The 25,968-nt window shown below is 35.4% G+C and overlaps 2 protein-coding genes across 2 annotated transcripts; both read left to right on the top strand.

The window, feature by feature from the left end:
- The first annotated feature begins 1,210 nt into the window (after positions 1–1,210).
- Positions 1,211–4,936, top strand: LOC132175924 (beta-amylase 1, chloroplastic-like). The gene is made up of 4 exons (XM_059588020.1): positions 1,211–1,865; positions 3,289–3,499; positions 3,587–3,703; positions 3,911–4,936. Exons 1-4 carry the CDS (start codon positions 1,318–1,320, stop codon positions 4,703–4,705), a joined length of 1,671 nt encoding a protein of 556 aa, XP_059444003.1. The 5' UTR covers positions 1,211–1,317; the 3' UTR covers positions 4,706–4,936.
- A 10,716-nt stretch (positions 4,937–15,652) lies between these two features.
- Positions 15,653–20,136, top strand: LOC132173683 (protein KINESIN LIGHT CHAIN-RELATED 1-like). The gene is made up of 3 exons (XM_059585248.1): positions 15,653–16,564; positions 17,635–18,543; positions 19,655–20,136. Exons 1-3 carry the CDS (start codon positions 15,918–15,920, stop codon positions 19,887–19,889), a joined length of 1,791 nt encoding a protein of 596 aa, XP_059441231.1. The 5' UTR covers positions 15,653–15,917; the 3' UTR covers positions 19,890–20,136.
- The last annotated feature ends 5,832 nt before the right edge of the window (positions 20,137–25,968 follow it).

Raw genomic sequence — 25,968 nt, 5'->3', positions numbered from 1 at the left:
CCCAATCTCACTAGCATAAGAATGGGTCTCGAGACGACGACTAATACTAATTAGGCTTGTACGAGAGGAGTTTCATTGTAGAGAGTTAACACGCGTCCTAGTATGTGTCCAATATTATGAAAATTTCCTTGAAACCGTTGAATATCTTCACACTTATTTGAGACAGTCTATTTGGTATTTATTATGTTGATCATTAAATTTATAGAATTCCAAACATACATTACTTGCTTCTAAAGTTTCCTTTCATGTGCCATCCCATAAGATACGTAAGTTATAAACATATCCTCTTCCTAAGTAATCGTTGTGACAGCTATTTTCTCGTTGAAGTTCTAGAGTAAGGCGATGTTGATCTGGACAAGCCAATTATAGGCCTGCGAGAGAGGCTTCGGCCAGCAGCAGCCAACAAAACAAACACAATCTATTGGCCATTTGGCATTGGCCAATTCAGTTTCATCTGTCAAATTCATCCATCCTGTGGTCATGTCATCCCCCCCAATGCCATCTTATCAACTTAATCAATCCAATCCGGACCGTCCAACTACTCCATGGAGTCCTCTTTCACAAGTCCTAATCGTTCAAGATTCTAAATATTTTAAATCTTAGGACTTCTCAAAATCTGAATTATTATTATCTCGTCACCTTCTCATTTCTTTTCATCTTTAATTTTTTCCTAATTTATCAACCTTTATTAGAAGACGGTAAATTTTAAAATATTAACTTTAAAAAAAAAAAAAAAAATTGGGTCTAAGAATATGCATTGAAAATTTTTTTTGGAATTAAATCTAAATTATTAAAAAAAATTATAGCACATATACTAAGCACCTAAGTCAAATCTCGTTATTCCATAGATTTTTCTTTTTAGTAAGAATTGATTATCACCATTCGCGGCTGCATCGCTCTTTTTAAAAACTTATGTAAAAAATACGTATCAATTTAATAAAATGAATTAATTTTTGGTTTTCCAAATAATAATTAGAAATCCAAAAGTTGAAAATTCAAATGCATTTATCTTTTAGTAGCCACATCATCCAATCCAAATCTATCAAAATTCTTAAGTTTAATAATTTGTTAACTTAAAAAAATAAAATGTAAATAACAAAAAGAATTATTAAAATTTGTAGCACTTAATCGAACAGTTTTACCGTACCGATAAAATGTGATGGCAGTTTCTCTTCCCAAGCTTGGCGTACATACACCCTCTTCGCACTGTAACCTCATTTCCCAACTCTCTCTCTTTCTCTTTCTGTCTCACGCGCACACACGCATTTCTGAAAATACAAACATTTCCGAAGCTCAAATCGTAAAAACTTTCGTTCAATGGCGATCGCGTCTCCTTCGACACCAAGCTTCTCGGCCTCCTTGTGTTCCTCTAGGACCGGGTCGACTCGCTTCACGCGCTTCTCATCCGTTTCGTTCACGCGCCGGGTCCTCCAACCCCGCCTTTCAACTCGCCGACTCGCCGTAGCGTCCCGGCTCAATTCGTCCACGCCCTCCGGCGCCGGAGGCTCCGTATCGCCGGACAACGGGGGTGAACTCCACGAGTACGAGCTCTTCCACGGGTTCTCCCCGCAGCGCAGGCGTCGTGGGTCGCCAGTGTTCGTCACGCTCCCCGTCGACGCCGTGGACACCTCCGGTCAGGTCCGCCGGCGTCGAGCCATGGCGCAGTCGTTCCGGGCGCTTTCGGCGGCCGGGGTCGAGGGCGTGGTGATGGAGGTCTGGTGGGGCCTGGTGGAGAGGGACGAGCCTAGGGTTTACGATTGGCGAGGGTACTTGGAGCTCGTGGCGCTTGCGAAGCGCTCCGGCCTGAAGGTCCGTGCTGTTATGGCGTTTCACCAGTGTGGCACCGGTCCCGGCGATCCTTACTGGTCAGAGTCTCATTCTCATTATCTTTATTTTTTGTTTCTGGTTTTGTCAATTTATTTTCATACGTTCAGTTAGGATTATAATTTGCTTATTTTATTGATTAATGTGTTGAAGGTAGTGCTTTTCTTTGTATGGATTGGATTATGAAATTCTAATACTCTAGATTTTATAGGTAGTTCCACAGCCTAATAATGGATTTTAGTTAAATTGTTCAAATTTTCTCACCTCAGCATATAGCTTAGTGAGGTACAAGTGAGATGCAATGAATTAAGGTTCAGCATACAGCTTAGTCAGATAAAGTGAATTAAGGCTTTGAGGGGTTGGTTGATATTGGAGATTACTTCAACCGTTGGAAAGGGACTCTAATACTTATGATTTGGTTGTTGCTTTGAATGATTTACCTTGGCAATGCAGTCAAAGCAGAATATGCCTCTCAGAGCCTCAATCCTTGTTCTGTTTGGTCTTTTTGTTGTTCTTGTTGATGGCTGTGATGCAAGGATTGACTATATTGACGCCATAAAAAGTGACTTCATCATATAATTACTTGATGCATGTAAAAATATAATAGATAGAATGATGTCTTATGATGTTCATGCAGATAGGGTGTGAAAACTATAGCATAGAAAATTTTAGTATCACTGTATTCTCTTCCACATAGTATACCTTTGTTGAAAACTTCTTAAAAGATTTAGTGGATCCTATGAGGGTTTTGAATTTTGGATCCTGCGAGGGTTTTGAATTGTGGATAATGTTGAATGGTCTTATAAATCCGTGGGATCATGATGACTTCTGGCAAACAATTTCCTAGTTGATTCTTTCAGCACTATTGCTTTCTTGTAATCAAATGACACATTTAAGGACTATTGGTCCCTGATTTCTTTGCTTACTGGAGACTTTTGAGGCATTGCATTAATTTCAGAACCTAAAATATATTGATTTAGCAGTCAAGATGGGTGATGCAATACCCTATCTTCTTTATTTTCATCATAGCACTCTTGAGGGCCTTTTTAGCCTCTTGTTTTGGGGTATTGCATCAATGAAACTTGTTTGGTTTTTACAGTTTCGCTTATGGTTTATCTCATCTGGTACTTGGAGGATTTCTGTATAAATGTTTAGAATTTCATGTCCTCATATCTGCATATGGTTTTTTTATTTGACATTTCCACGTTTCTGTTATCAGTCTTTCATAGCAAGAGGAAGTCCTTGAAGCATGAGTTGTAGATTCTTTCATCAACTTCTTTTGATAGTAGGTGTCAATATGATGATTTCTCGCTATTCATTTTTCCAATTTAATATTTCTTGGCTGTTTTTGTTTGGTGTTTGGTTAACCTGCTTTCAATTTTTTATTGAGTCTTCTAGAGTTTTTTCTTTAAACGCTGTTATTTATGGCTACTTACTTTGAAACTTGTTCTTGTAAAATTAAAGGATTCCTCTTCCTCTATGGGCACTTGAAGAGATTGATAAAGATCCAGATTTAGCATATTCTGACAGATTTGGAAGAAGAAACATGGAATATATTTCCCTCGGGTGTGATATTCTTCCTGTTTTGAGGGGGCGATCACCAATTCAAGCGTATACAGATTTTATGAGGAACTTCAGAGATGCATTTAGACCTTTTCTTGGGGCTATCATAACAGTAAGATGATACCATGAAAGTTTGGTATAGTCACAGATCCATTGGTATTAAAACAGGTGCTCAATGAATGGACTATTCATTTTGCAGGGAATTCAAGTCGGGATGGGTCCTGCTGGTGAACTAAGATACCCTTCATGCCCTTCCCAGAAGCTAACATGGGCTTGGCGCTCACGTGAGCTTGGAGAGTTTCAGTGCTATGATAAGGTAGGCAGAAAGTTCAGCTTCTTTTACAAGCTTGTTCATGAAATCTGTTGTTGCAACTGTAGGAGGTTGCACTGATGTTCAATTTGTTCTGTTATAGTGTTATATCATCGGCCGATATATTATTCTTCAAAAACAATCATCGGCCGATATATTGATTGTTTCCTTTTTCCTTTTTTTTGTTTCTTCCCCTTGAATTGCTCTTGCCAGTATATGCTTGCTTCTCTGAATGCTTGTGCACGTGAGATTGGGATGCGTGAATGGGGAAATGGGGGCCCCATAGGAGCAGGCAACCTAATGCATGATCCTGAACACACCGAGTTTTTCAGAAGTGAAAATGGGTCTTGGAACACACCATATGGTACATTTTTTCTTGAATGGTACTCAGGAATGCTGCTGCTGCATGGAGAGAGGATATGTAGGGAAGCTGAAACCATTTTCAGAGGTACTGAAGTTCACATATCAGCAAAATTGGCTGGGATCCACTGGCATTACAGCACACAATCCCACCCGTCAGAGTTAACGGCCGGATATTACAATACTTCCACAAGAGACGGATATCTACCAATCGCTCGTATGTTTGGTAGGTATGGATTTGCTATATGCTGCACAGGTTTTGAAATGCGAGATGTGGATGAGAAACAGATGAACCCCGCCAGTAGCCCAGAAGGTTTTCTTAGACAGCTTCTATTGGCCGCTAGGGTTTGTGATATACCGTTAGAAGGTGAAAACTCTGTAGCCAATTTGGATGATGAGTCGTTTCAACAGGTGCTAAAGATGTGGAAGTTTTATTCAAATGGTGTTGAGAAGCCCTCCTTCTCATTCAACTTTACGAGGATGGACAAAAACATGTTTGAATATCAGAACTGGGTTCGTTTTACTCGTTTTGTGAGGCAAATGTCTGATGCCAATATTTTTCGAGCCAAGCTAGGTTCTGGAGGTGACATAAATCTGTCTTCCATGTTGGATGCTACGAGACTTGGACTGGCCTTTGCATATTCTTAAACAAGCTTCATCTATTTGGATCATTCAAGGTGAAAAAGGAAAATACTTTCACCACCGTTTGATGTGAATACCTTATACCTAATTTGATGACACCAGGTCTACCGGTGTGAAATGTGTAGTAATGCCTAATTTTTTATTTTTAATGATTTTTTCTTCTTCTGAAAGAGCTTTTCTGGTGTATCATAATACATTTGCCTTCCCATATTTTTAAATTGGTGGGCTTGTTCTCAACTTATGCTTCTTTTTACTTGACTGTGAGATACAAATTATGGTGATCTGTGTTACTTTCAACATTGCTAGCACAAAGTGAAATCAAGTGTGTTCGATAATAGTATTGAAAAGCGTTTTTTCTTCTTAAAATATATATATATTTAGTGGATCTACATTTGAACGATGTTTGGTGTTTCGAATTGTTTGTTAATGGTTAAAAGGTGCAACTTTCGGATTTGAAAACACAGAAGTGTTTCTAAAATTGTTATCAAACAAGACCAATATTTAGAGTATTAAATTCTATCGTAATTGATGTAGCAGTTTTTATTATACGTTTTTTACAAATTGACGTGATAAGAAACGTGAGACTCATTTGGGCTTTTATCTTGGTCTTTAAATAATTAATTAATTTATTATTTTTTTTGTCAAATTGTTTTTCTGCATGTTATACCATATGATATTTCATGTAGATTGACAAGTTTGTAAGAAAGTTATAATAAAAGTTGTATTATTCCAAACATTTGAATGAAAACTAACACGTAAATTTATAAGAAAATTATAATAAAAGTTGTAGTACCAAGCATTTTACATGTGATATAACATTAATGTACATTATTAATTCTATTTTGTTGCAAGAAGGAGATGCTAGCAGCCAATTCAACCTAATAATACCTCCACGATTTCCGGTTGGTCTTTTCAAAGCCAAAGCCTACCCTGTGGGCCGCCGAAAAAAATGATAACCGCTTTGGCCTTTGGAAGCCATATATACCCTTTTTTGATTGCTTTGTGCTTTTCTGTTTGCTCCATATTATAATTGCAGATAAGCTTAGGGTTCATAATTAATCAAGCCATAAAGAGAAAAGCACGTTCATCCACCAATCTTGATGGATACCCATATATATATATATATATATATATATATATATATATTTCAAATGACTTGTAAAATAATATGATCGTGAAGACATGGTTAAAAAACCTCCTCACAATCCAATATTTATTGCAATTCATTTTTATTGTGATTGTAAGAAGGTTTTGATGGGGTTTATCTGTTTTGTTCGTGTAGGTGCTCGAACAGCTGGACAAGTGAGTCTCCTGTTCGAACAAATAAAAATTATTGGAAGCTCTCACAATTACTTGCTCAATTGAAGAGACCCTGATTTGCAATTGGGTATACCTTCCATGTGTAAAGTTGACACTGTGTTTCTTAACTACTCATAATCTTATTATCTAGAAGGTTTTCCTATAATGGTCAATTTTTAAGCCAAGTATTCAGCAGCATGGGCTATCTTTTGTGAAGAGTATGAAGACCATACCTCACTAGGATTAAACAAAAGAACAAAGGACATAAATGTATATTTAAATCACTTTCTTTGCCATGGTTTCATGCTCCACAATGGGACAGGTGGACATCATACCTGTCCATATATCATAGATGAGAAAGTTGGATGTTCAACTTTGTGGAAGGTTCTCTGTGATGTGACTGCCACAGTCCACGTGTCATGATTTAGAGTAATGCCAGCCATACATATAATTTATGTATAAATAGTTTATGCGCCGACATGGCAATGCGACATAACATTATCATATCAACTTAAGAAAACAAATTTAATGACATAGCAATTTGACGAGGCATTACCACACTGGTCACGACACCAGATGTGGTGATTCCGACCACCCCTACGTGGTGGTTGAGCGCAACACTGCCCAAAAGGGTGTGCAAGTTTTTTTCAATATTGGTATGTTAGGACCACTCCATGATCAATTTAAATATGTCAATGTGTATAGTAAGGGGGGATCATGAAAGAATATTTGTGCCATCTGATATAGCTGATGAGATTTTCAAAGAAAATAGCAGGGGAGGGGAATTGTGAAAGAAAAAACAGAAACACTCGAGTATAACAAGAGGTGATTGCAGGAAATAAGGGGCGGAACTAGAATTTTAAGTGTGAGGTAAAAAAAAAATAATAAAAAACTTTTTGAGGGGTAAAATGTTAATTTTGAAAGAAATTGTATAGGTTATTTAAAAATTTTTATGAGACAAGTTAGAGTTTGGGGGGGATTTTAAAGTTGGTTTGCCATTATATTGACACCATACTAGAAGACATAATTGACAGCTATGGAATGAGCTAGCATTCTCATGTTAGAGTAATGTTTGAATGCATATTATGATCTAAAACAAAATCTATATGCAATAAGTAGTAATTGAAGATGCCCGGGGACTGAAACTTGCACCATGCCAATGGTAAGGATCCCCTTGACTCTGTACTGTGATCTGAAGCTATTTATGATCATGTTGAATGAATGGACTAAACAGAGATTAAAAGATGGATTAGTTCTAAGACACGCGGTCAAAGCTTACAAGCCAAAGCAGAATATATAAAGCTTAAAAAATCTTCGGAGTACTACAACTGTTTCTCTAATTTTCTTATGGGATAATTCATAATTGGTGAAATAATTAAAAGTTTATGAATGATAAGTCATATTTTTGCTTAATCATTTCATCAATTATAAACTAACATACCATATCTGCGCTCATAAAGCTCAAGCCATGCAAACATTGATTGCCATTTGCATCCAAATTTGGAGTTGCTTTCAAAGGATTAAAATCAATTTAGGTTCAGTGTTACAAAAGAGTTTGTCTAGTTAACTTTGTGGTGATCACTAATGGGAGCTGCTCATTCGTCATTACTCTCAATAAAGCTTTTGATCATTTTGCAGCAGGAAAACTTTTCATGAATTCAACCCCTCGCACCTAATATAAAAAGCACACCCTCTCTAGCTACCATCTCAAATCCATTCTGACACACCAACTACCTCAACATCCACCATGATTCCTAAGAACATAACTTTTGTTATAATCCTCGTATACTCTTGTTTGTTATGTCTCCAGGTAAGCAGGTTCTCATTGTGTTAAGCAACTATGTGAAGATTCAACATAAGTGACTATTCTATTTGTTAGATTACCATACATTTATGGATTTGATTTGCCTATATTCTCTTGAATAAAGGGATTTGATTAGATTTGAATAAATTCAAATTATCTATAAGTTCTATAAATAGAACATTTTTAATACAATCAAACCATCAAGTAAATAAGAGCAAAATGTAACCTCGTAAGAGTAGATCTTGTGTACGTAAGTCATAGATCGACCGAATCATGTAAAATTTATTGTCTCCCTTTTCTATTTATTTATTTTGTTATTCTGTTATGATTTTCTTCACTATTCTCCTGTAGACAGAGCCAAAGGCTTTATGGGTGGTGTGAATCCTACAAACCCACCAAGCGAGGTAACTCATATAACTGCATGCAAGCAAATGGATTTCTACAATTCTACTAAATAAAGTACTCTTGGAGAGTATATTTGAGCCTAATCACATAATTTTCACCATTTAAGTCATGCTTAAGTTCTTAACATAGTAAATGTTATTTGGAGGTAAAGTGATCAGCTGATATTTAAACCAAAGACAAATGTTATGAATACCAATGAATCAACTAAACATCAATTTGATATCCATGCATCTCTTAATAAAAGATTTGGTATTCATAACATTTCTCAAAACGAAGATTGAGCCGTGCAAAGCAGTAACATAAGGGGTATTGGGAGGGGCACGAACCTCGAAAGGTTCTTCAATCCTACCCGAACACCCACAGAAAGAAAGCTGTTGAAGGAGAGGCACTAAATTTCCTTTCTTTAGCTGAAATAGGCCATGTACCCTTTGCAGGTCGTTATACAGATAAAGGCAGGGGAGTTGCTTGTAGAAGTTGCTACTAGCCTACTAAAGATGACTACGCAGTTGAACACGATCCAATTCCAAGGCACCGGGGCGATAGGAAGAGGAATCCTGATTGCTCCAATGCCTCTGAGATCTCTTTATAATAAATGTGACTACTCTTTACATGGAGAGGGGTACTGAGCTTTAAATGTGTTTATACTAAACCTAACAAGAGGTTCAGTGGAAGGTGCATGCCACCCATTTGGGCTTGTTTGATGCAATACAATAAATTGTGTGAAACCCAGTATTTCTATGCTTGGAAACCAAAAAGATGAATTTGTGCTGCTAAGTTGCTAATTCCTGTCTTGTATCTACTACTTTATTCTCCTCATTTATCCATACATACATGATGAAAGAAAGTGAGGGTGGCAATTCGTGTTTGTGTGTAGGGTTCGAATTGTGTCGAAACATAAGGTATAAGACTGTAAAGGTAAACTTTAATGCGACCTATTTAATTAAACGGGTCAAACTTATTAACTTCAATCCATTTATTTCGTGTTGAGTTTGTATTGGTTTCACGGGTCGTGTCAATAATTATAAGCCTTAAATATCATGTGCTAGATTAGGGTCGTATTGAAGCATGATTATAAGATAATAATACTATATAGGTCAATGATAACTTGACTCGTTAATTTCGTGTTGGGTTCATGTCGAGTTCGTGAGTTGTATCAAAAATCGTTGGCCCTAACAATAAGTGAGTTTCCTACACTAAATGGTGTCAATGGCTTCTCCATCAGGACTGCTAATTTGATCAGCTAAGCAAACTAAATTGGGGTCATTAATGCATGCATTAAAGCTTAGTGCAAGTACTGCAGTTTTCCACCATAGAGTTGGCAAAGTTGGGATGCCAACTTTAGAGGAAGTATTTTGGATGCAATGTTGCAACCACCATCACTCCTATGCTACAATATTTCTATCTACTATCATAATGAAAGGGGACAATTTCTACACAAATTAATTTTTGTTAATGCCAACCATTTACTTTGATATGAAACAACCAGACTAGTAATTAAATAAACATAACTGGAATTTCTCATTTGGAAGGAGCCAAAGTAAGAATGATGAGTCAAACCTAATTTTTTTCTAGTTACAATCCTGAAGGTAAAAATAAAACTGAGAAGTAGCAGCGAAGGGAAGAAGCATTTATATAGAACACTGAATAAAAGGAAACAAAACTGTGCTAAATATAAAGCAGAAAATGTTAGAGACTGTGGCTTATACTTTTAACAACATTTGCAATTGATTTTCTATGTTTTTATCTAAAATAGTTAATTAAAAGCTGTTATATATATAAAAGCACATTACCCAACCATGTAGATTCTCTGTATTTTGTTTTCTTCATTTTCTCTTTACTTTTCACTGATCTGAAAAATCTTAACAGAGAACCTAATTGAACTAAAAACAAAAACAAATTTCCGTTTGTTTCTCAAGAACCAGGTGTGAGCACATAGAGATTCATTTGACAGCTTATATGTTATATGAAGTGAGAAGGCCTTTGTTGTCAACTCTGCCGACAACCTCATGTTATACAAGCATAGGGAATGGAATCTTCATCATCACTATTCCTTCACTAATAGCTGTACAACAACAGTATCAACACGCAATCCACCAGCTGGAAGGCCATTTCATTAATATCTATCATATTAATAGTCATCATTTGGTATACATCCAGGCACCGAGTGATACCATCGAGTTATAAAGTGAGCGACTTATAAGATATAAAATAAATTGTCGTAAACCTTGGTTATAAAGCGTAATAATATATTACAATCTTAATAGTATAGTATGTATATAAATTCTTGAACGTTTTCTCACCGACCAGTTTTTGAAGAAGAGTTATACCTTATAAAGTTTGTATCAATATTCTATTGCAAAAATTCAAGGGTCACCTAATTTAAGCTCAAAAGAGCATCACCATGATTTATGTTTGTCTCCCCATGCTGATTGACAAGTGTGTTTTATTCTGTATTTGATGATCAGGGGGCACTAACTTCTAGGACGTGAGTGAGTGGGATGAAAAAATGGCCCCTGGTTTTGAAAGGAGATTGAAAGAAGATATCAAAGGGAATTTGAATTCCAAAAGGGTGAACACACTAATTGCTTCTGGCAGATAAAAGGAGAGACACGCAACTTTTTGATGTAACATAATTTAGTGCAGTTGACTTTGAGATGGTGGAAAATGGCCCATGGGGGAGGTGAAGCATTTTTCACAATCATTCCACAAAGCTTTTGGAGAAGTTCATCATGACAAGCTCTTTTGGCTGCATTCCCTCCCACTGAGAATATAAACATACTTTGTGAATCACCCCTCTAACATTCTAAGACACAAAAAAATCATACCCTAAAAACAATGGAGAAATCAGCAATAATATTGCTTCCTTGGATCAAAACCTTTACCCTCATCACCCTTCTTCTTGCACTCCTCATCTCCTCATCCCAAGGTAATTAATTAAGCATGTTTCACAGCAGTAAAATAATTCCAAAAACTATATTGTTGGGGTAACAGAGACCCTTTCTTCCTTTGCAGGCACAGCTGCTGGCTTTAAAGATGGCATGGAGGTGGAGCTAACATCCCCACGCAGTGAGGTAATTAAGCTTAGTTGCATGCATGCACATTCATAAACCTCACACCTCATCTGCTGTTTATCTGCTGCAAATGTTATTACAGAAAAAAAGGTGAAAATGTTGTTGATATTATTCTATTTTTTTGTGAAGGTGATGATGATCCAAATGAAGGCGAGAAAGCTTAATGGATTTGAAGCAATGTTGGATTATCAAGACCCGTCAGCCAATCCTAGCCATGATCCCAAGAAAGGAAGCTCTGGTGGTAGAGGAGGCAATAGTCCTTGAGCAAATTCAGGCCTCATTTTACAGCTTCTGATGAGCTTTTTTGTTAGATGTTGAAGCTGTGAATAGTGTGTAACTTTTCTTGCTCATAATGAGTGCTTAGACTTCTCTTAAACTACTGAATAAATTAAAAATAAATAATTATTCTAACAAAGGAAGCACCACTCCCCAAGTGCTTCGAGATTTGACAAGTATGCATATATCTTAATCAACTTGTTTAAGAGCTCACATGTGATTGATATTAATTTAAATGATTAATTTCCTCATTTTATATTATTAATTTCAACTTTAAAAGCAGTTGGTGATTAAACATACAGTCGGAGTAATTTATCTTATATTTTAATTAAATGTTATACGTGTGTACTTTCTACACTGTTTGACTAACAACAAAATAATACAAGAATTGGGATGAGAGACACGGACACGGTATTTGTCTGATAACACTTTCTTCTCTCTATTTTTTTTTTTTTTTTTTTCAAACAAAATCATTAATAAATAACTCAAAATATTTAATTTAATTTTTTTTTAACTTTATGTCACTTTGGAACTTTTGTTTTTTTCAAAAAACAAAAAACAAAAAATAAAAAAGCATCATCTACAAACAAAGCATCAACAAAAGAGTCATTATGATTAATCATCAATGCTTTAGGCCTCATTTAGTTCGTGGAATAGACCTTAGATTAGACTAGTTAATACTAGGCATAGCTAATTTTTTGTTTGGTAACACTCTATTCCTATGAGATTACTAATCTCATGCACACAGAGTTAACTAAGCCACTAAAAAATGAGTGGTTTAGCTAATCATTTCATATGAGATTAAAATTATCGTGTAAATTGCCACAAAAAAAATCCACCATTCTTATGCCCACGCGCCACTCAAAGTGACTCTATGCAAAACAATCTCCGTCTCTCAAAAAGACTCTCTCAGTGCAAACTGCAACGATCTCTCTTCTTTGAGCAAGATATCTCTCTCCCCCTCTCTTTTCTTCGATCTCTCTTCTCTATTTCTTGGTTATTTCATTCACTCTCAGTTTCTTTGAGTGTTTTTTTTTTTTTTTTGCTCTGAACCGTTTTTCTTTGATTTTATTTAGGGTTTATTTATCTATTTTATTCTATTTCTCAGTCTCGCTTTCTCTCTACCGTTTCTTAGTTTCTTTTATTCAGTTTTTTGATTTTTTTTTATTCTTTGCACATTCTCTTTTCTCCGTCTCTCAGTTTTTTGATTTCTGTACCTTTTAATTTTTTTTTTTGTTTTTTTTTTGGTTAGGATTAATCATCAATGCCTTAATAACCTCTACACTTGGCTTAAATGCTTGTTTTTATCAAGCAGTAAAAACAACAGTTCTGTAGAAACACAAAAATAGTATAATTAATTAATTATACTAGACAAAAGCACATAATAATTAAGCGGGTTTAATTTAAATGTGAAAAAGAGAAAGAAAAACATGACATGAGTTTAAAGTTTTAAATATTAACAATTAAATGTTGTTGTTATTTAACAATTTTTCTACTTCATTTTGATTTGTCCATTCAATTATATCAATATCTTCTTGCTAATCTCTTTCATTTGAGTTTTGTAATTGTCAATCAAGACATTTTATAAACACATTTTTTTTTTTTTGAAAGGGGAGAGGGAAACACTTGGCCAATGAATTGATATCCCATTCACACTTGCACCTAGATTGTCATACGAGACATTTGACCCCATCAATTACTATTTAGATGCAAAGACGCTCCTCAATTAGTTGATGGTGTTGAATCAAGCCGGAAAACCGAGCACCCAACAAGCACATATATATTTTTTTTAGGGTTGATAGGCATCTTCAATACTGTTTTCCAAATTCTCTTTCCTAAATGGTTTGAACCCTACATTCGTTTAAGAAAAAAAAATATAAATTTATTTATTTATTGAATGGACTTGATCATTTAAGAAAAAGTGTTGGAATGTCTAATTTTATTATTATTATTATTATTTTATTTTTTTTACGACAAAAGTTTAGACAATAAATTTACTTAAATACTCTTCAAATTTATTTTATTTTATAAAAAGAGAGGTCGTTAGTCACCAATCCTAGAGGTGTTGCAACCCTTGGATTGGCAAAACCGCCCTTAAGTGATGGTGGAGTATCCAGTAGAGTGGTGAAACCACTCCAGATGATAGTTGAGTTACATGGCATGCACCTAAACATTTATGGGCATATTTTATTTACTAGGATGAAATTTTCAACATTTTAGTTTAAAAATAGTACATGCATATCACATGCTTATTTTTCCATCATATTTTGCACATGATACTCTTTTAGAATATATGGAAAATCTAATAAATAACATATTTTTCATATATTCTAAACAATATACAAATAGTTGTTAGAGGGGATCCAATGTCACAAATAATAATTTAAGAATTGTTTTTTTTTTTAAAAATCAAATAAGGGAAATGGGGGTTACATGATTAAACGGGTGGACACCTTGACAACAAAACCCAATAGATAAAAGCAGTATAAATACAATAACAAAGTTTGGATCCAGTCCAACATGACCAAACAGCAAGCAATAGTTATGTCTATGGTCCCAGAAAAACCATAAACAAACTGAACCTTTTCTAGGAGTTCACAAGGCGTTGACAAACGGCAAAAGAACTAAATATTGAGTTTATTGCGAATGATGTGTCCTTCAATTGAGGGAAAAATGTATTTATTTGTTTTTTAAATGGAGAAATAAATATTGACCAACCAATAGCAGTAGACCCATCAACGTCTTTGACGGATCAGTGTTATGCTTGTTCTGTTCGCATCTATCGAGCTCTCCTTACCGTCCGATCAAATCTTCCTTGAGATTCACAAGACTCTGCTCTGACCATTATTAATCCAACGTACCAGAGCCAGCTAAGCAACGTTGGCCACTTCTACGTAGTAACTCGTTTTTACCCATACCGGTAAAGTTTCACTGCAAATTTCAGCACCAACTAAAATTAAGTAGTGCAATAATACTTTTAACCACTCCATATGCAATTTGCACACAATAATTGATTTATCATAAATTCAAAACATTTTAAAATATATATCTCAACCTACCACATTTAATCAATAATGGATAACAATAATTCAAAAATTATAATTATAATTTATATAATTCATATAGAGTTACTTAAAAATTAAGAAAATTGTTAAATTAGTCCATGCAGCATGACATTGTAACAAATAAATCCATATAATTTTAAAAGTATCTTATAAATCCATGTGGTATGCAGGATATGCCTATGTAACCAAATAATGCATTCATAGAAAATTAACGATCTGTCTGAAATTACGGTTTTAATAAGTGCGATTTAAAAAATTGTGTTTTTGAAATCGATACTTTTTTAAATTGTAAATGCATTTGGTAAAACATATTAAAAAGTAATTTTTTTTTTTATCAAATATTTGTTATGCGAAATTGTGATACTTTTTTTTTTCCTATTTTATATTAAGTGCTTTTTAAATCGCAATGCCAAACGCCTTACGTTTTGTGATATCTTTTAAAAACGTAAATTATTCTTGCAAAATCGCAATTCCAAACACACTCTAAATTATTAGGGTGAAGTGGTCGGCTACCCGAGAATCGACTGATGGGCGATGGAATCACCCCATAACTTTGAAGGTAAAATATAAGTCATTTCTATAGCATGGGCTCTAAACTCTTCTTACCCTTCTTTGTGGATAACAAAAGATGAGTTTATTTTTTAAATTAGATTAGTGAAAATTTATTAAATTTAGTCTACTAACTTAACATATGTATTTTTTTAATAGGATTAAAGAGAGTATATAATATATGTTGTTAAAACATTTGATTCTCATTTCTCACCTCCATGTAAGAACATAAACACTATTAAGATTAGCTTTCAAACATAAACTGTATGAGGAATTTCTTTCTAATTCAATTTGAAAGAAAATTTTGATAAAAAATAAATATAAATAAAAAAATAAAAAATCTTTAAAGGTTTGGTGTGAATTGGGACAGATGAGACTGGAGAGATAGCAACTCTGCATCGCGGCCCACAGTGGACGCGCCAGCCCAACCTTCTCCAAGTCAATTCCCTAACCCAAAGCAACAGAAAGTACGAGGGGTTCCAATTGACCATTTTGCCCTCCTCGACACTGAAACTGAAACCTCTCCTTACACTTTGCCAGCAGAGACACCTGATCTAGTGATCTATCAGAATCCAATCAATCAATCACCAATTTGTTGTTGAGAAGTTCTAATCCCTCCCATTGATTACTCCTAATCACCCTTTCCACCTTAATTAATCCATTTCTTTCTTTATCTCTTTCGCTAGCCATTCGCAGCCTCTTACTCTTCCCCCTACTTACTCTCCGAGCACCTGCCATCGACGGTCACGATGCCGGGCTTAGTTTCCGTTAAAACTCCGCCCGAAACGGCGTCGCTGAGGATCTCTGTACCCGAAACTCCAACCCAAAGCCAGTCCCAAAGATCCGAACCCGGGAGCGCCAAACCGCCTTCTCCGCTACCGAAGCGAGTTCCTTCGCCGTCGCCTTCGAGGTCAAAATTCTCGCCAAGGAAGCCTCCGCCCGACCCGGAGATGAACCCGAACTCGGAGTCCGCGCTCGACAACCCGGATCTGGGCCCGTTTCTACTGAAGCTGGCGCGCGACACGATCGCCTCCGGGGAGGGCCCGACGAAGGCCTTGGACTACGCGCTCCGCGCGTCGAAGTCGTTCGAGCGGTGCGCCGTGGACGGCGAGCCCAGCCTGGACCTGGCGATGAGCCTGCACGTGCTCGCGGCGATATATTGTAGTTTGGGGAGGTTCGACGAGGCGGTGCCGGTACTTGAGCGGGCGATCCAGGTCCCGGACCCTCCAAGGGGTACGGATCATGCGCTGGCCGCGTTCTCGGGACACATGCAGCTAGGGGACACGTACTCGATGCTGGGACAGGTGGACAAGTCGATCGCTTGCTACGAGGAAGGTCTGAAGATTCAAATCGAAACCTTGGGAGAGTCCGATCCGAGAGTCGGTGAGACTTGCAGGTTCGTGTATTCGTATGGTACAGATCGTGGTTTTTAAGTTTTTGATTTTGATTTATGAAAAAACGACTTGCTAATTATGTGATACAATTGCGGAAATTTTAGATTCGGATCGATTCGTGAAGTTTAGAAATGTGTCTAATTTTAGATGGAAATGGACGGTGTGTGAAAACTTAAGTTTTGGCTGTTTGGCCGAAAATTAGTGAGACTGTTAGTGACTGGAATTCTTGGTATTTTCTAATTTTGTTGGCCAATTTCTAGAAGGTTGAAGCATTGGAAATTTCTTATAAATCTTAATTCTCAAGAAAAAAAAATCGGAGAAATTCTGAATTTTGTTTGCTAATTACTATAAAATGGAACATTGACTTCTTCACGATTAATTCTGTGAAGTTTTCTTTCCTGTTTGTGTGTGCGTGTATATATAGTATCATTGACAATTGAAGGAAATGACTATGCAATTAAAGAAATCAGGAGATATATGATATATATTACTTATCGAAAAAGGAGATATATGATATATATATTTTTTGTCATTTCTATGTTCTTCAATGGCTACACTGGGGAAGAATTGAAGCTTGCCGAAGGTTGAACACTCTGGGGATTTGGCTTGTTTTTTGGGCTAAAAAATTAACCAACTCATAACCATGAATGAAGTTTTTATTCTATGATGGAACGATACATTAGAACATGGGCTTCAATACTTTTTGAGTATTGCTGGCAAGACGATGCAAAGAAACTTTCCTTTATAGGATTTGGTTTCAGTGCAAAATTTTGCTACAGTAATTAGCTACAAGTTGAGAATCACTTCAGCAAAAAAATGTGTTTTACATAAGCTGAAGATAAGCTGCTGTACGTGATTTTTCCCGCATATTGGGGTAAATATACACAATATGGGGCTTTTAAAACATCTGCTGGAGATGCTCTTACCCCTTTAGAGATTTGAATAGTAGATTGCTTTCATAATTGTAATCTTTTCCTTGCTTGGATCACATCGGGGTGTGGGTTTTAGTGTCCTGATTCTCTTGGATCAGTGGATGAACTCATTTTTAAGTCAGTTGATATTAAAAATGCAGGTACTTAGCTGAGGCCCATGTTCAAGCAATGGAGTTTGTTAGGGCAGAAGAGTTGTGCAAGAAAACTCTTGAAATTCACCGTGCACACAGTGAACCAGCATCTCTTGAAGAAGCAGCTGACCGCCGGCTGATGGCTCTCGTATTTGAGGCAAAAGGAGATTATGAAACAGCCCTTGAGCACCTTGTCCTTGCCAGCATGGCAATGATTGCAAATGGGCAAGACACTGAGGTTGCTGCTATTGATGTCAGCATTGGCAACATTTACACATCTCTTTGTCGCTATGATGAGGCTCTCTTTTCCTACCAGAAGGCACTCACGGTCTTCAAATCATCAAAGGGTGACAACCACCCTTCTGTTGCCTCTGTCTTTGTACGCCTTGCTGACCTATATCACAGAACCGGAAAGCTCCGAGACTCCAAGTCCTACTGTGAAAATGCTCTGAGGATATATGCGAAGCCTGTGCCTGGAACCACCGCAGAAGAGATTGCTGGCGGGTTGACTGAAGTATCGGCCATTTATGAGTCCGTGGATGAGCCTGAGGAGGCACTGAAGCTTTTGCAGAAGGCGGTGAAAATGTTGGAGGATAAACCAGGACATCAAAGCACGATTGCAGGAATAGAAGCACGGATGGGAGTGATGCTTTACATGGTTGGGAGGTATGAAGAAGCAAGGAACTCTTTTGAGAGTGCTATAGTAAAACTAAGAGCAAGTGGGGAGAGGAAGTCAGCCTTCTTTGGGGTTGTGTTGAACCAAATGGGATTAGCTTGTGTACAGTTGTTCAAGATCGATGAGGCGGCTGAGTTGTTTGAAGAGGCGAGGGGGATTCTAGAACAGGAGTGTGGCCCATGCCATCAAGACACCCTTGGGTTATATAGCAATCTTGCAGCAACCTATGATGCTATGGGGAGGTAACATATAATTTTAACTTATTCATCCTGCATTGTTGGCGCAAGCTGCTTGCTTATGGCTGATGCGCCTGATTCTTTGAGCCAAAAGTTGAGTTTCAATTTTTTTCTTGACCCTGCCTAACAAGTTCCTCCCTCTGCAATTGAGAAATCTACTATCCTTAGAATATGATCCTCTCCATTTAAAGTGAAATAGAGATGATCTATTTCATAGTCAAGATTTAATGTTGTTGTATCTAACAGTGTAGATAATGCCAAGTGATAAATATATTGGCATGCCATTCAAAAAATTTAAATGTTGTGTCATCATTTACATTGTTAGCTGCAATAACATTAAATCCTGTCCGAGAAAGTGCAATTTTTTATTTCAAGGGAAATGAAGAGGATCCTGGTCCCAATCCTTACACATGGCACCTGTAATTAATGTTAACAACATCATGCTAAGGATTGTGTTCTGCCACCTGTCATGTCGCCAAAAGTGGCAATCCATACATCCAGAAAGACACTGTCCTTATTATGAAGTTATCATATTTTCGTCATAAACTATAGCATTTCCGGACTTTCTTGTTCCCATTTTGGAGTTGAACACAGCATACAATCTATCTCTCCCTATAGTTCTGACTTCCTGAGCTCGATTGTACTCCAACAATTGGAGTAATTCAGTGTTATATTATATTCTTAACCTTTGTTGAGCTTTATTCTTTCCGTGTTTGTTATTTTTGGTGATGGGCTTCTTCGTATCATTGGGGTGACTTCTGCATTTTTGCAACATTTTCACTATTCTTTTTTATGTTATAATGAGATTATAACATTTAGACGGTGTTACAGTGCATTCTTTTTAATCCCTTTTTGTAATCATTCTTTCACTGCATGCTTGGGACCAAGACTTCATGATGAATCAGATATATTTAATGGCCTCAATCGATGCCTTTCCTTTTGGATTGAATTCAGATCATGCCTATTCCAGGATTTCATTGTTCTCATATGTTTTTTCATTGATAATGCTAATATGTTTTTGTTTTAGTTCTTATACCAATGCTTAAAGCGAGAACATGAACAATTTTCTGCAATGATGATTCTCCATTTCTTAACATACTCTATCAAAACATTTCAGGGTAGAAGATGCAATTGAAATCTTGGAGAATGTCCTTAAATTAAGAGAAGAAAAGCTTGGAATTGCAAATCCTGACTTTGAAGATGAGAAAAGGCGGCTAGCCGAGCTTCTGAAAGAAGCAGGCAGGACCCGAGACAGAAAAGCAAAATCACTGGAAAATCTCATCGATCCCAGCTCAAAGAAGACGAAGAAGGAAGTGACAAAGAGGTGGCCAAGCTTGGGTTTCAGAATTTAAAAAAACATCCCTCTAACACATCTTTCTGCTTTCCTACACCTGCACATTCTGTAGCATAGAAGATCATGTACAGGATTGAAGTTGTAATTTGGTGAGGTTTTCTGTTTCTTGAGCTTTGAAATCTCCAATTATTTTGATATGTTCATTGTTTTTCTTTGAATGTCGGTATTGTGAGCTTGAAGTTGTTCACCGAAAGGAAATGCCCATTTGAGTGAATAAATTTGATTACAATGTTTGTTCATGGTCATTAATGCTCTTATATGTTCCTTCAACATGTCCATTTAACGCCAAATGAAGATGAGTTATTTCATATTCAGGATTTAATGGATTTAATGTTGTTGTATTTATAGGTTTGTAGATAACATCATGCGATAAATATGATAGCACGCTATTCAAAAAATTTAATGAATGTGACATTATTTACATCATTAGATGTAACAAATACTAAATCTTGACCATGAAATGGTTCATGGCTATTTCAAGTGAATTGTCATATTTCTTGGACGCTCTTTTAATTGTGATGTCTGGTTTGCATGACGCGGAATAGGATTTTCTCAATTTCAAGTGAGATGGAGAGTAATCATTTAATAGTTAACATTTTGTTTTATTGCATTTAATGGTATACATTGTGTCATACTATTTAAAATTCTAAATGATGTGGCAACATATTCATCATGTGGCCATATATATGCTACTTGATCTATAAAATCTAATATTGATCACCATGAAATGTCTATCTTTATCTCCATTTTACTTGAAATGAACAGAATTTTGATCTCAGGACGTGAGTCAAAGTAGATTCTCAGGGCGTGATTCAAAGTCAAAGCAACCGTTATAAATAGGATGTTCCTTCTTTAAAGAAGAAAGTTAGTTCTAAGCCTTGTATGCCCAGAGCTAGGCTGAAAATCCCAATTAATTCATTTTGCAACAAGTTTAGGAGGACTAAGAGACATATTAATTTAAAATCCAAGGAAGGAAAATGTTTAGAATACTATAATTTTCTTAAGAATTTATATGGTATTGTCACACTAGTTGCAATTAAATTTAGTGACTGACGTAATAAGTCACACATAGGGGTGGGCACAGGTCGGGGTGGGTTGGTTTTTGAGCATTTTTGTACCTGACCCGCACCCCTCGGGTATTAAAATTGGTACTTGAGACCCAGCTTCATTGGACAATACCCGCCAGGTCTCGGGCTTTGTGGGGCAGGACGGATACTTTGGGTTTGTGTGAGTCTTCTTCTCCCGCGTCTCTCTCTGCTCTCTCCTCTTTCAGTTGCTGCTGCGTCTCTTCTCTCCCTCTTTCTTTTTCTTCTTTCTTTTCTTTCTCTTAAGGGTTTTTTTCTCTCCTCTTGCGTGCTGCCTCTGCTGCTTCTCTTCTTCTTCTTCTTCAAAATATCTTACCCGAAACCTACTCAGACTCGCATGGATAGTTAAAATTTCAACCCTAATTTGCAAATTTTACACTAAAATTCGGTTTTTGCAGGTGGGTCGGGTTGGGAAGATTTTGTCCACCCCTAATCACGTAGACTTACAAATTGACGTGACAATTCACTTGACATTGTAAGATTTAAATCTTACGTAAATTATCACTTGAGTTTGTAATGTCTACGTCTCCAATCGTTAAGGCATGTAAATTACTTTTAACTGGTTTTCTATTGATGTGCTTTGGCATGTCATGTTTTAGCTGTAGCTTTGTCCTTCTCACCATTCCAAAATTCATGTTCTTCATAATCATTTCGTCCACCTCAAGCTGACCTGGTACACCTGGTTGCTAGCTAGACCAGTCGTTAGTGTTGATGACATTGAATCATTTTCCTAAAGAATCAGGAGTGGAGTCCCATGCCGCATAAACTATATTTTTCATAATTGGTCTTCCTCATTAGGGCCAAGCTGGCAATGCTGGGTCATTTATTTGGATTTTATAGATTATCATATCTTTCTAATCCCAAAATGGAGAATATAAGAAGCATATAAAATGTACCACTTTCAACAACAGTATTTAGGGACCGAATGAGGACTTGTTATTGTGCCAAAGTGTGAATGCAAAATATATTAAGTTTTAAAATAAAATTAATATATAAAAATAAACTACTAGTATCCATTAGTGTTAATATAAAAAAATACAATTTAAGGGTGGTGGTTCAATGGTCCAAAAATATCTTCAAAGTTATTGGGTACACACTAGGGTATGAGTTTGAATCTCGCAATGGGAATCTCCATGCATGTATGATTAGTGTAAACCACCTTGATTCTCATTAATGTTTTGGTAGGGCTGGGCCAAGCTATGTTTCAGTCGAACTTGAGAGAGTGCATGCGGTTCCAACCGTCTAAATCTCACATGTGCGGCTCCATGCTAGTTGGTGTTACTCTAGTTATGCCTAAGTAGAATAATCACAGTTGATTTCCCTCGTCTACCCTTTTTATTTAGAAAAAAAAAATGTATATAAACAAAATAATTGTTTCTAAATATATTTTAATTTTCAGCTCAATCACTTGTCGAAATGCAATCTAACGTTCTTTTAGATTTCGAAAAGCATTGAATCTGTACTAATTTTTGCAGCAGTTTCTCTTTTGATGTACAACGTCAAAGATTTAATTAGAAACTCATATTTAATTTTGTTACAAAGCCTATTTTTGGCCGACGTGAGAAATTAAAGCGAAAATAACTAGGAAACTCATACATCTTTTAAGAAGAAAGTGGGAGTGGAAAATAGAGTTTTTGATGTCAATTAGAAATCTGTATTCAATTTTGTTACGAAGCCTCTAGTTTTGTCCAATGTGGGAAATTGGGGCAAAAATCACTAGTAAACACTTCTTTTGAGAAGAAAGTGGGTGGAAATTAGAGCTGTTTTGTTGGCTAGAAATGTATATGAAATGAAGTGGGTCATATCGTTGATTACTTTTTTGGAATAAGAGAGGAGAAGTGATATGAACTTAGGCGTGTTCCATACGCCAGTTCAGTTTATTTTGTTTGTCGTATTAGATCATGCTTTTGACCTTCTTATATGAAAATTAATTAATGTATAATGAGAGAAACCATATCATTTTATGACATTTAAAATCTCACCGAGTAAAACATATTTTAAGAGCCGTTGGATCATGTAAGCAGAGCGGCTGACATGAAACAGTTAATTAGACTCTAAAGAAAAATTTTCCCGATTCAGCAAAAAGAAGACAGAACAAGATGATCATGGTCACCAATGAAAACTCACTGACACTGGTTAATTAGCTTGAAACGTTAACAAGGCCAGGACATTGCAATAATTAATACACAATATGAGGAGGCAACAATATGATTAATGTTTATTAACCTTTACTTCAATAAAGAAAGTTGATATAACTTGAAAATTTCTCTATATATATTTCCAATAGTCTCAACCATCTCTGCCTCTTTTTCTCGAAAGCCATTTCGGGTGGCTGCCAAACCTCTTCTGACTTTCATTCCCATTTTCTTCTCTCCAGTACCCTTCTAGTGGAAACTGGAAAGGACCCTCCAAGTTGTACTTAAAAGTAAAAATAAAAATAAAAAAGGGAATGCACTTAAAAATGGAGTACACTCATGTCCCGTCATTTCTTCTTCATTCTAATCATATAAGAATTTGATTCATTAGACGATTAAACACATTAGTTTAATATTCCTAAGGCAATTAGGAATATATTCATAATGGAGGTAGCTAGTTAGGTTTTTGATGATTTGAACAATGATGCCCATATCTCATTTTGATGGGGACTGAAAATTGTTCTGCCACTACTTGATGTCCGGGTGTGTTGGAGGGCCAGCATTGGTCTCCATGGCCAACTCTCCTCAGAACTGTTTAGGGTTTTGTGCAGTTTTAGAATATGGATGGTGCTGCCTTAATTCTTTGGTAGATCGAATACCTAGATGCTAGCTTTTGATCTTATAGTTCTCATGATCATCTACTCTTTTGAAAAAGAGGAATTATTGAGACTTTAATGGGGAATATATATATCACTCCTTATCCCTGCGCAAGAAGACAAATTTAAGTTTACGAACAATTTTAAAGCTGTTCACCTTTCAAAGAAAAACAAAAAAAAAGGACAAAAAAAAGTTTTTGTGAAAAGATTGGCGTCTCTCCAAGTCAGCTTACATGCACCCTAGTGGATCGAATTACAAAGAATAATGTTAAAACTTATATTTTAAATTTATAATTATCTCACATTAATGCTTACGTGTTGGTCTCAATCAATCATTAAACCAGTTATTGTTAAAAAGAAAAAAAATAAATTTAAGGGTTGGTAATTAGAATGGTCACACTAACATTATGGGATAAATATGTAGTATATATATCATTACTCAATTATATATGACTAGCTTATAACTCACGCAATGCACATGATTCTTCATTACAATTTAATTATAAAATTTAAAAATATTATAATCATATTTTTCATAGTATTATGAAATTTACTTTTCATAATTGCAAGAGAAAAAATTAAATTTTGCTTAATTAAAACATTAATTTGGTTTGGACATTGAATATATACCTATATATTTTTTATTAATAAAGATTATTGTTGCTAGTGAAATCAAAAATAAATACCTAATTATTATGTTGAGTAAAAACCCGACAATCTATACAATTAATAATTAATATACAATTATATATTTAAAAAAACAAAAATAATGCAATGAAATCTTTTTCTATTTTGTTTCTACATCCTATCATTTAGTTCATCTATTTCAACTATAACATATAATATTATGTTATATACATATTAAAGTGATTAAACATAATAATACATAATTTGATTTGTATTATTTGTTTCCTTATTTGATTTTGACATTAATAATACTTAATTTATTGAATAATTTATATATGGAAAACTCTGCAAATATAATTAAACATCATTAATTATGCTAATTTAATGAACCGGTTTTTAAAGTAAAAACAGTTCACAAATTATGCCTTAAAAAACCGGTTTAGCGTTAAAATAAAAAGAGTTCACGTCATATGTTAAAATATTAAGACACTTCTGAAAGTGATTCGGCTTATATATATAGGGTGAACAGTTAAGACTTAATAGTAATGTTGCTAGACAGCCTAGACCTACAACCTTTTTACAACTATTTTACAATTTATTGACACATGTTATATTAGTTAGCATGTGATTGGAGTTACATTATGCATTAAACAAAAAATAACATTTTTAAAGCACTCGTTGACACGTGTTATAAAAGAGATATAAGTAGTTGTAGATTTTATGATTTTTCAAACAGTCAAAACAGGAACTCGATCATGTGTACGTGTCTCAGAATCTGTATATGTGTAACTTCTAGAGATTATTGTTTAATTACTCACAAATCCAACTCGCGCAATGTACTCTAAAAAGTGGATTGCATTAACTTATAAATGGAACTTCTTTTCATATGGGTCCCAAAAAGTCATTTACGTATATATGCTCAAAAGATATCAAAATTAATTTGGTTAAAAGGGTTAAAAGTATTTATTAAATAGTTTAATTTGAATATTCTCGTAAGCTATTTTCTTTCTTTATAGCGCAGCATAAGCATTCTCCGATTATGCTTGTCAAATAAGAAATTAATTTTAAAATTAAATCGCATAGATCCATGCTACTTTGTTAATTAAATCACCATTAATTTATCTAAAACGTTTAACATGTTATTAAAGTTGAAGTTTTGAATTCGAACATTAACTCTATATTAATATATCTTTACTTTATTTAAATTGTCAATGTGTTGTTTGCTCTCATACATGACGGTAACACAACTTTTTTTTATTTTTTTTTTATTTTTTCGAAGTTGTTGTCATTGTTTGTTAAAGTTTTTTTCTTTCTCACTTCCGTTTCTTTTTTCTTTTTATTTTTAAAATAAAAAACATTAACAAACAACTTAAAATATAAAATTCTTAAAACTATTTTCACCTTTATATACATTTTTACATTAACAAATGGAGCCAATTTTGTCTGCTTGCCTATATGGATCAGCACTCGTCGATCATGTGACTACTTTTCTACCTCCCTACCGAAAGTAACAGTTTTTGAAGACTATGGAGTCATGCTCAAGTCAATTGTAGTGACGAGTGTATATATGTACA

This window comes from Corylus avellana, chromosome ca3 (assembly GCF_901000735.1).
Source record: "Corylus avellana chromosome ca3, CavTom2PMs-1.0".
NCBI lineage: Eukaryota > Viridiplantae > Streptophyta > Magnoliopsida > Fagales > Betulaceae > Corylus > Corylus avellana.
The sequence above is the reverse complement of the archived record's forward strand: the minus strand, read 5'-3'. Positions and strand labels throughout refer to the sequence as shown.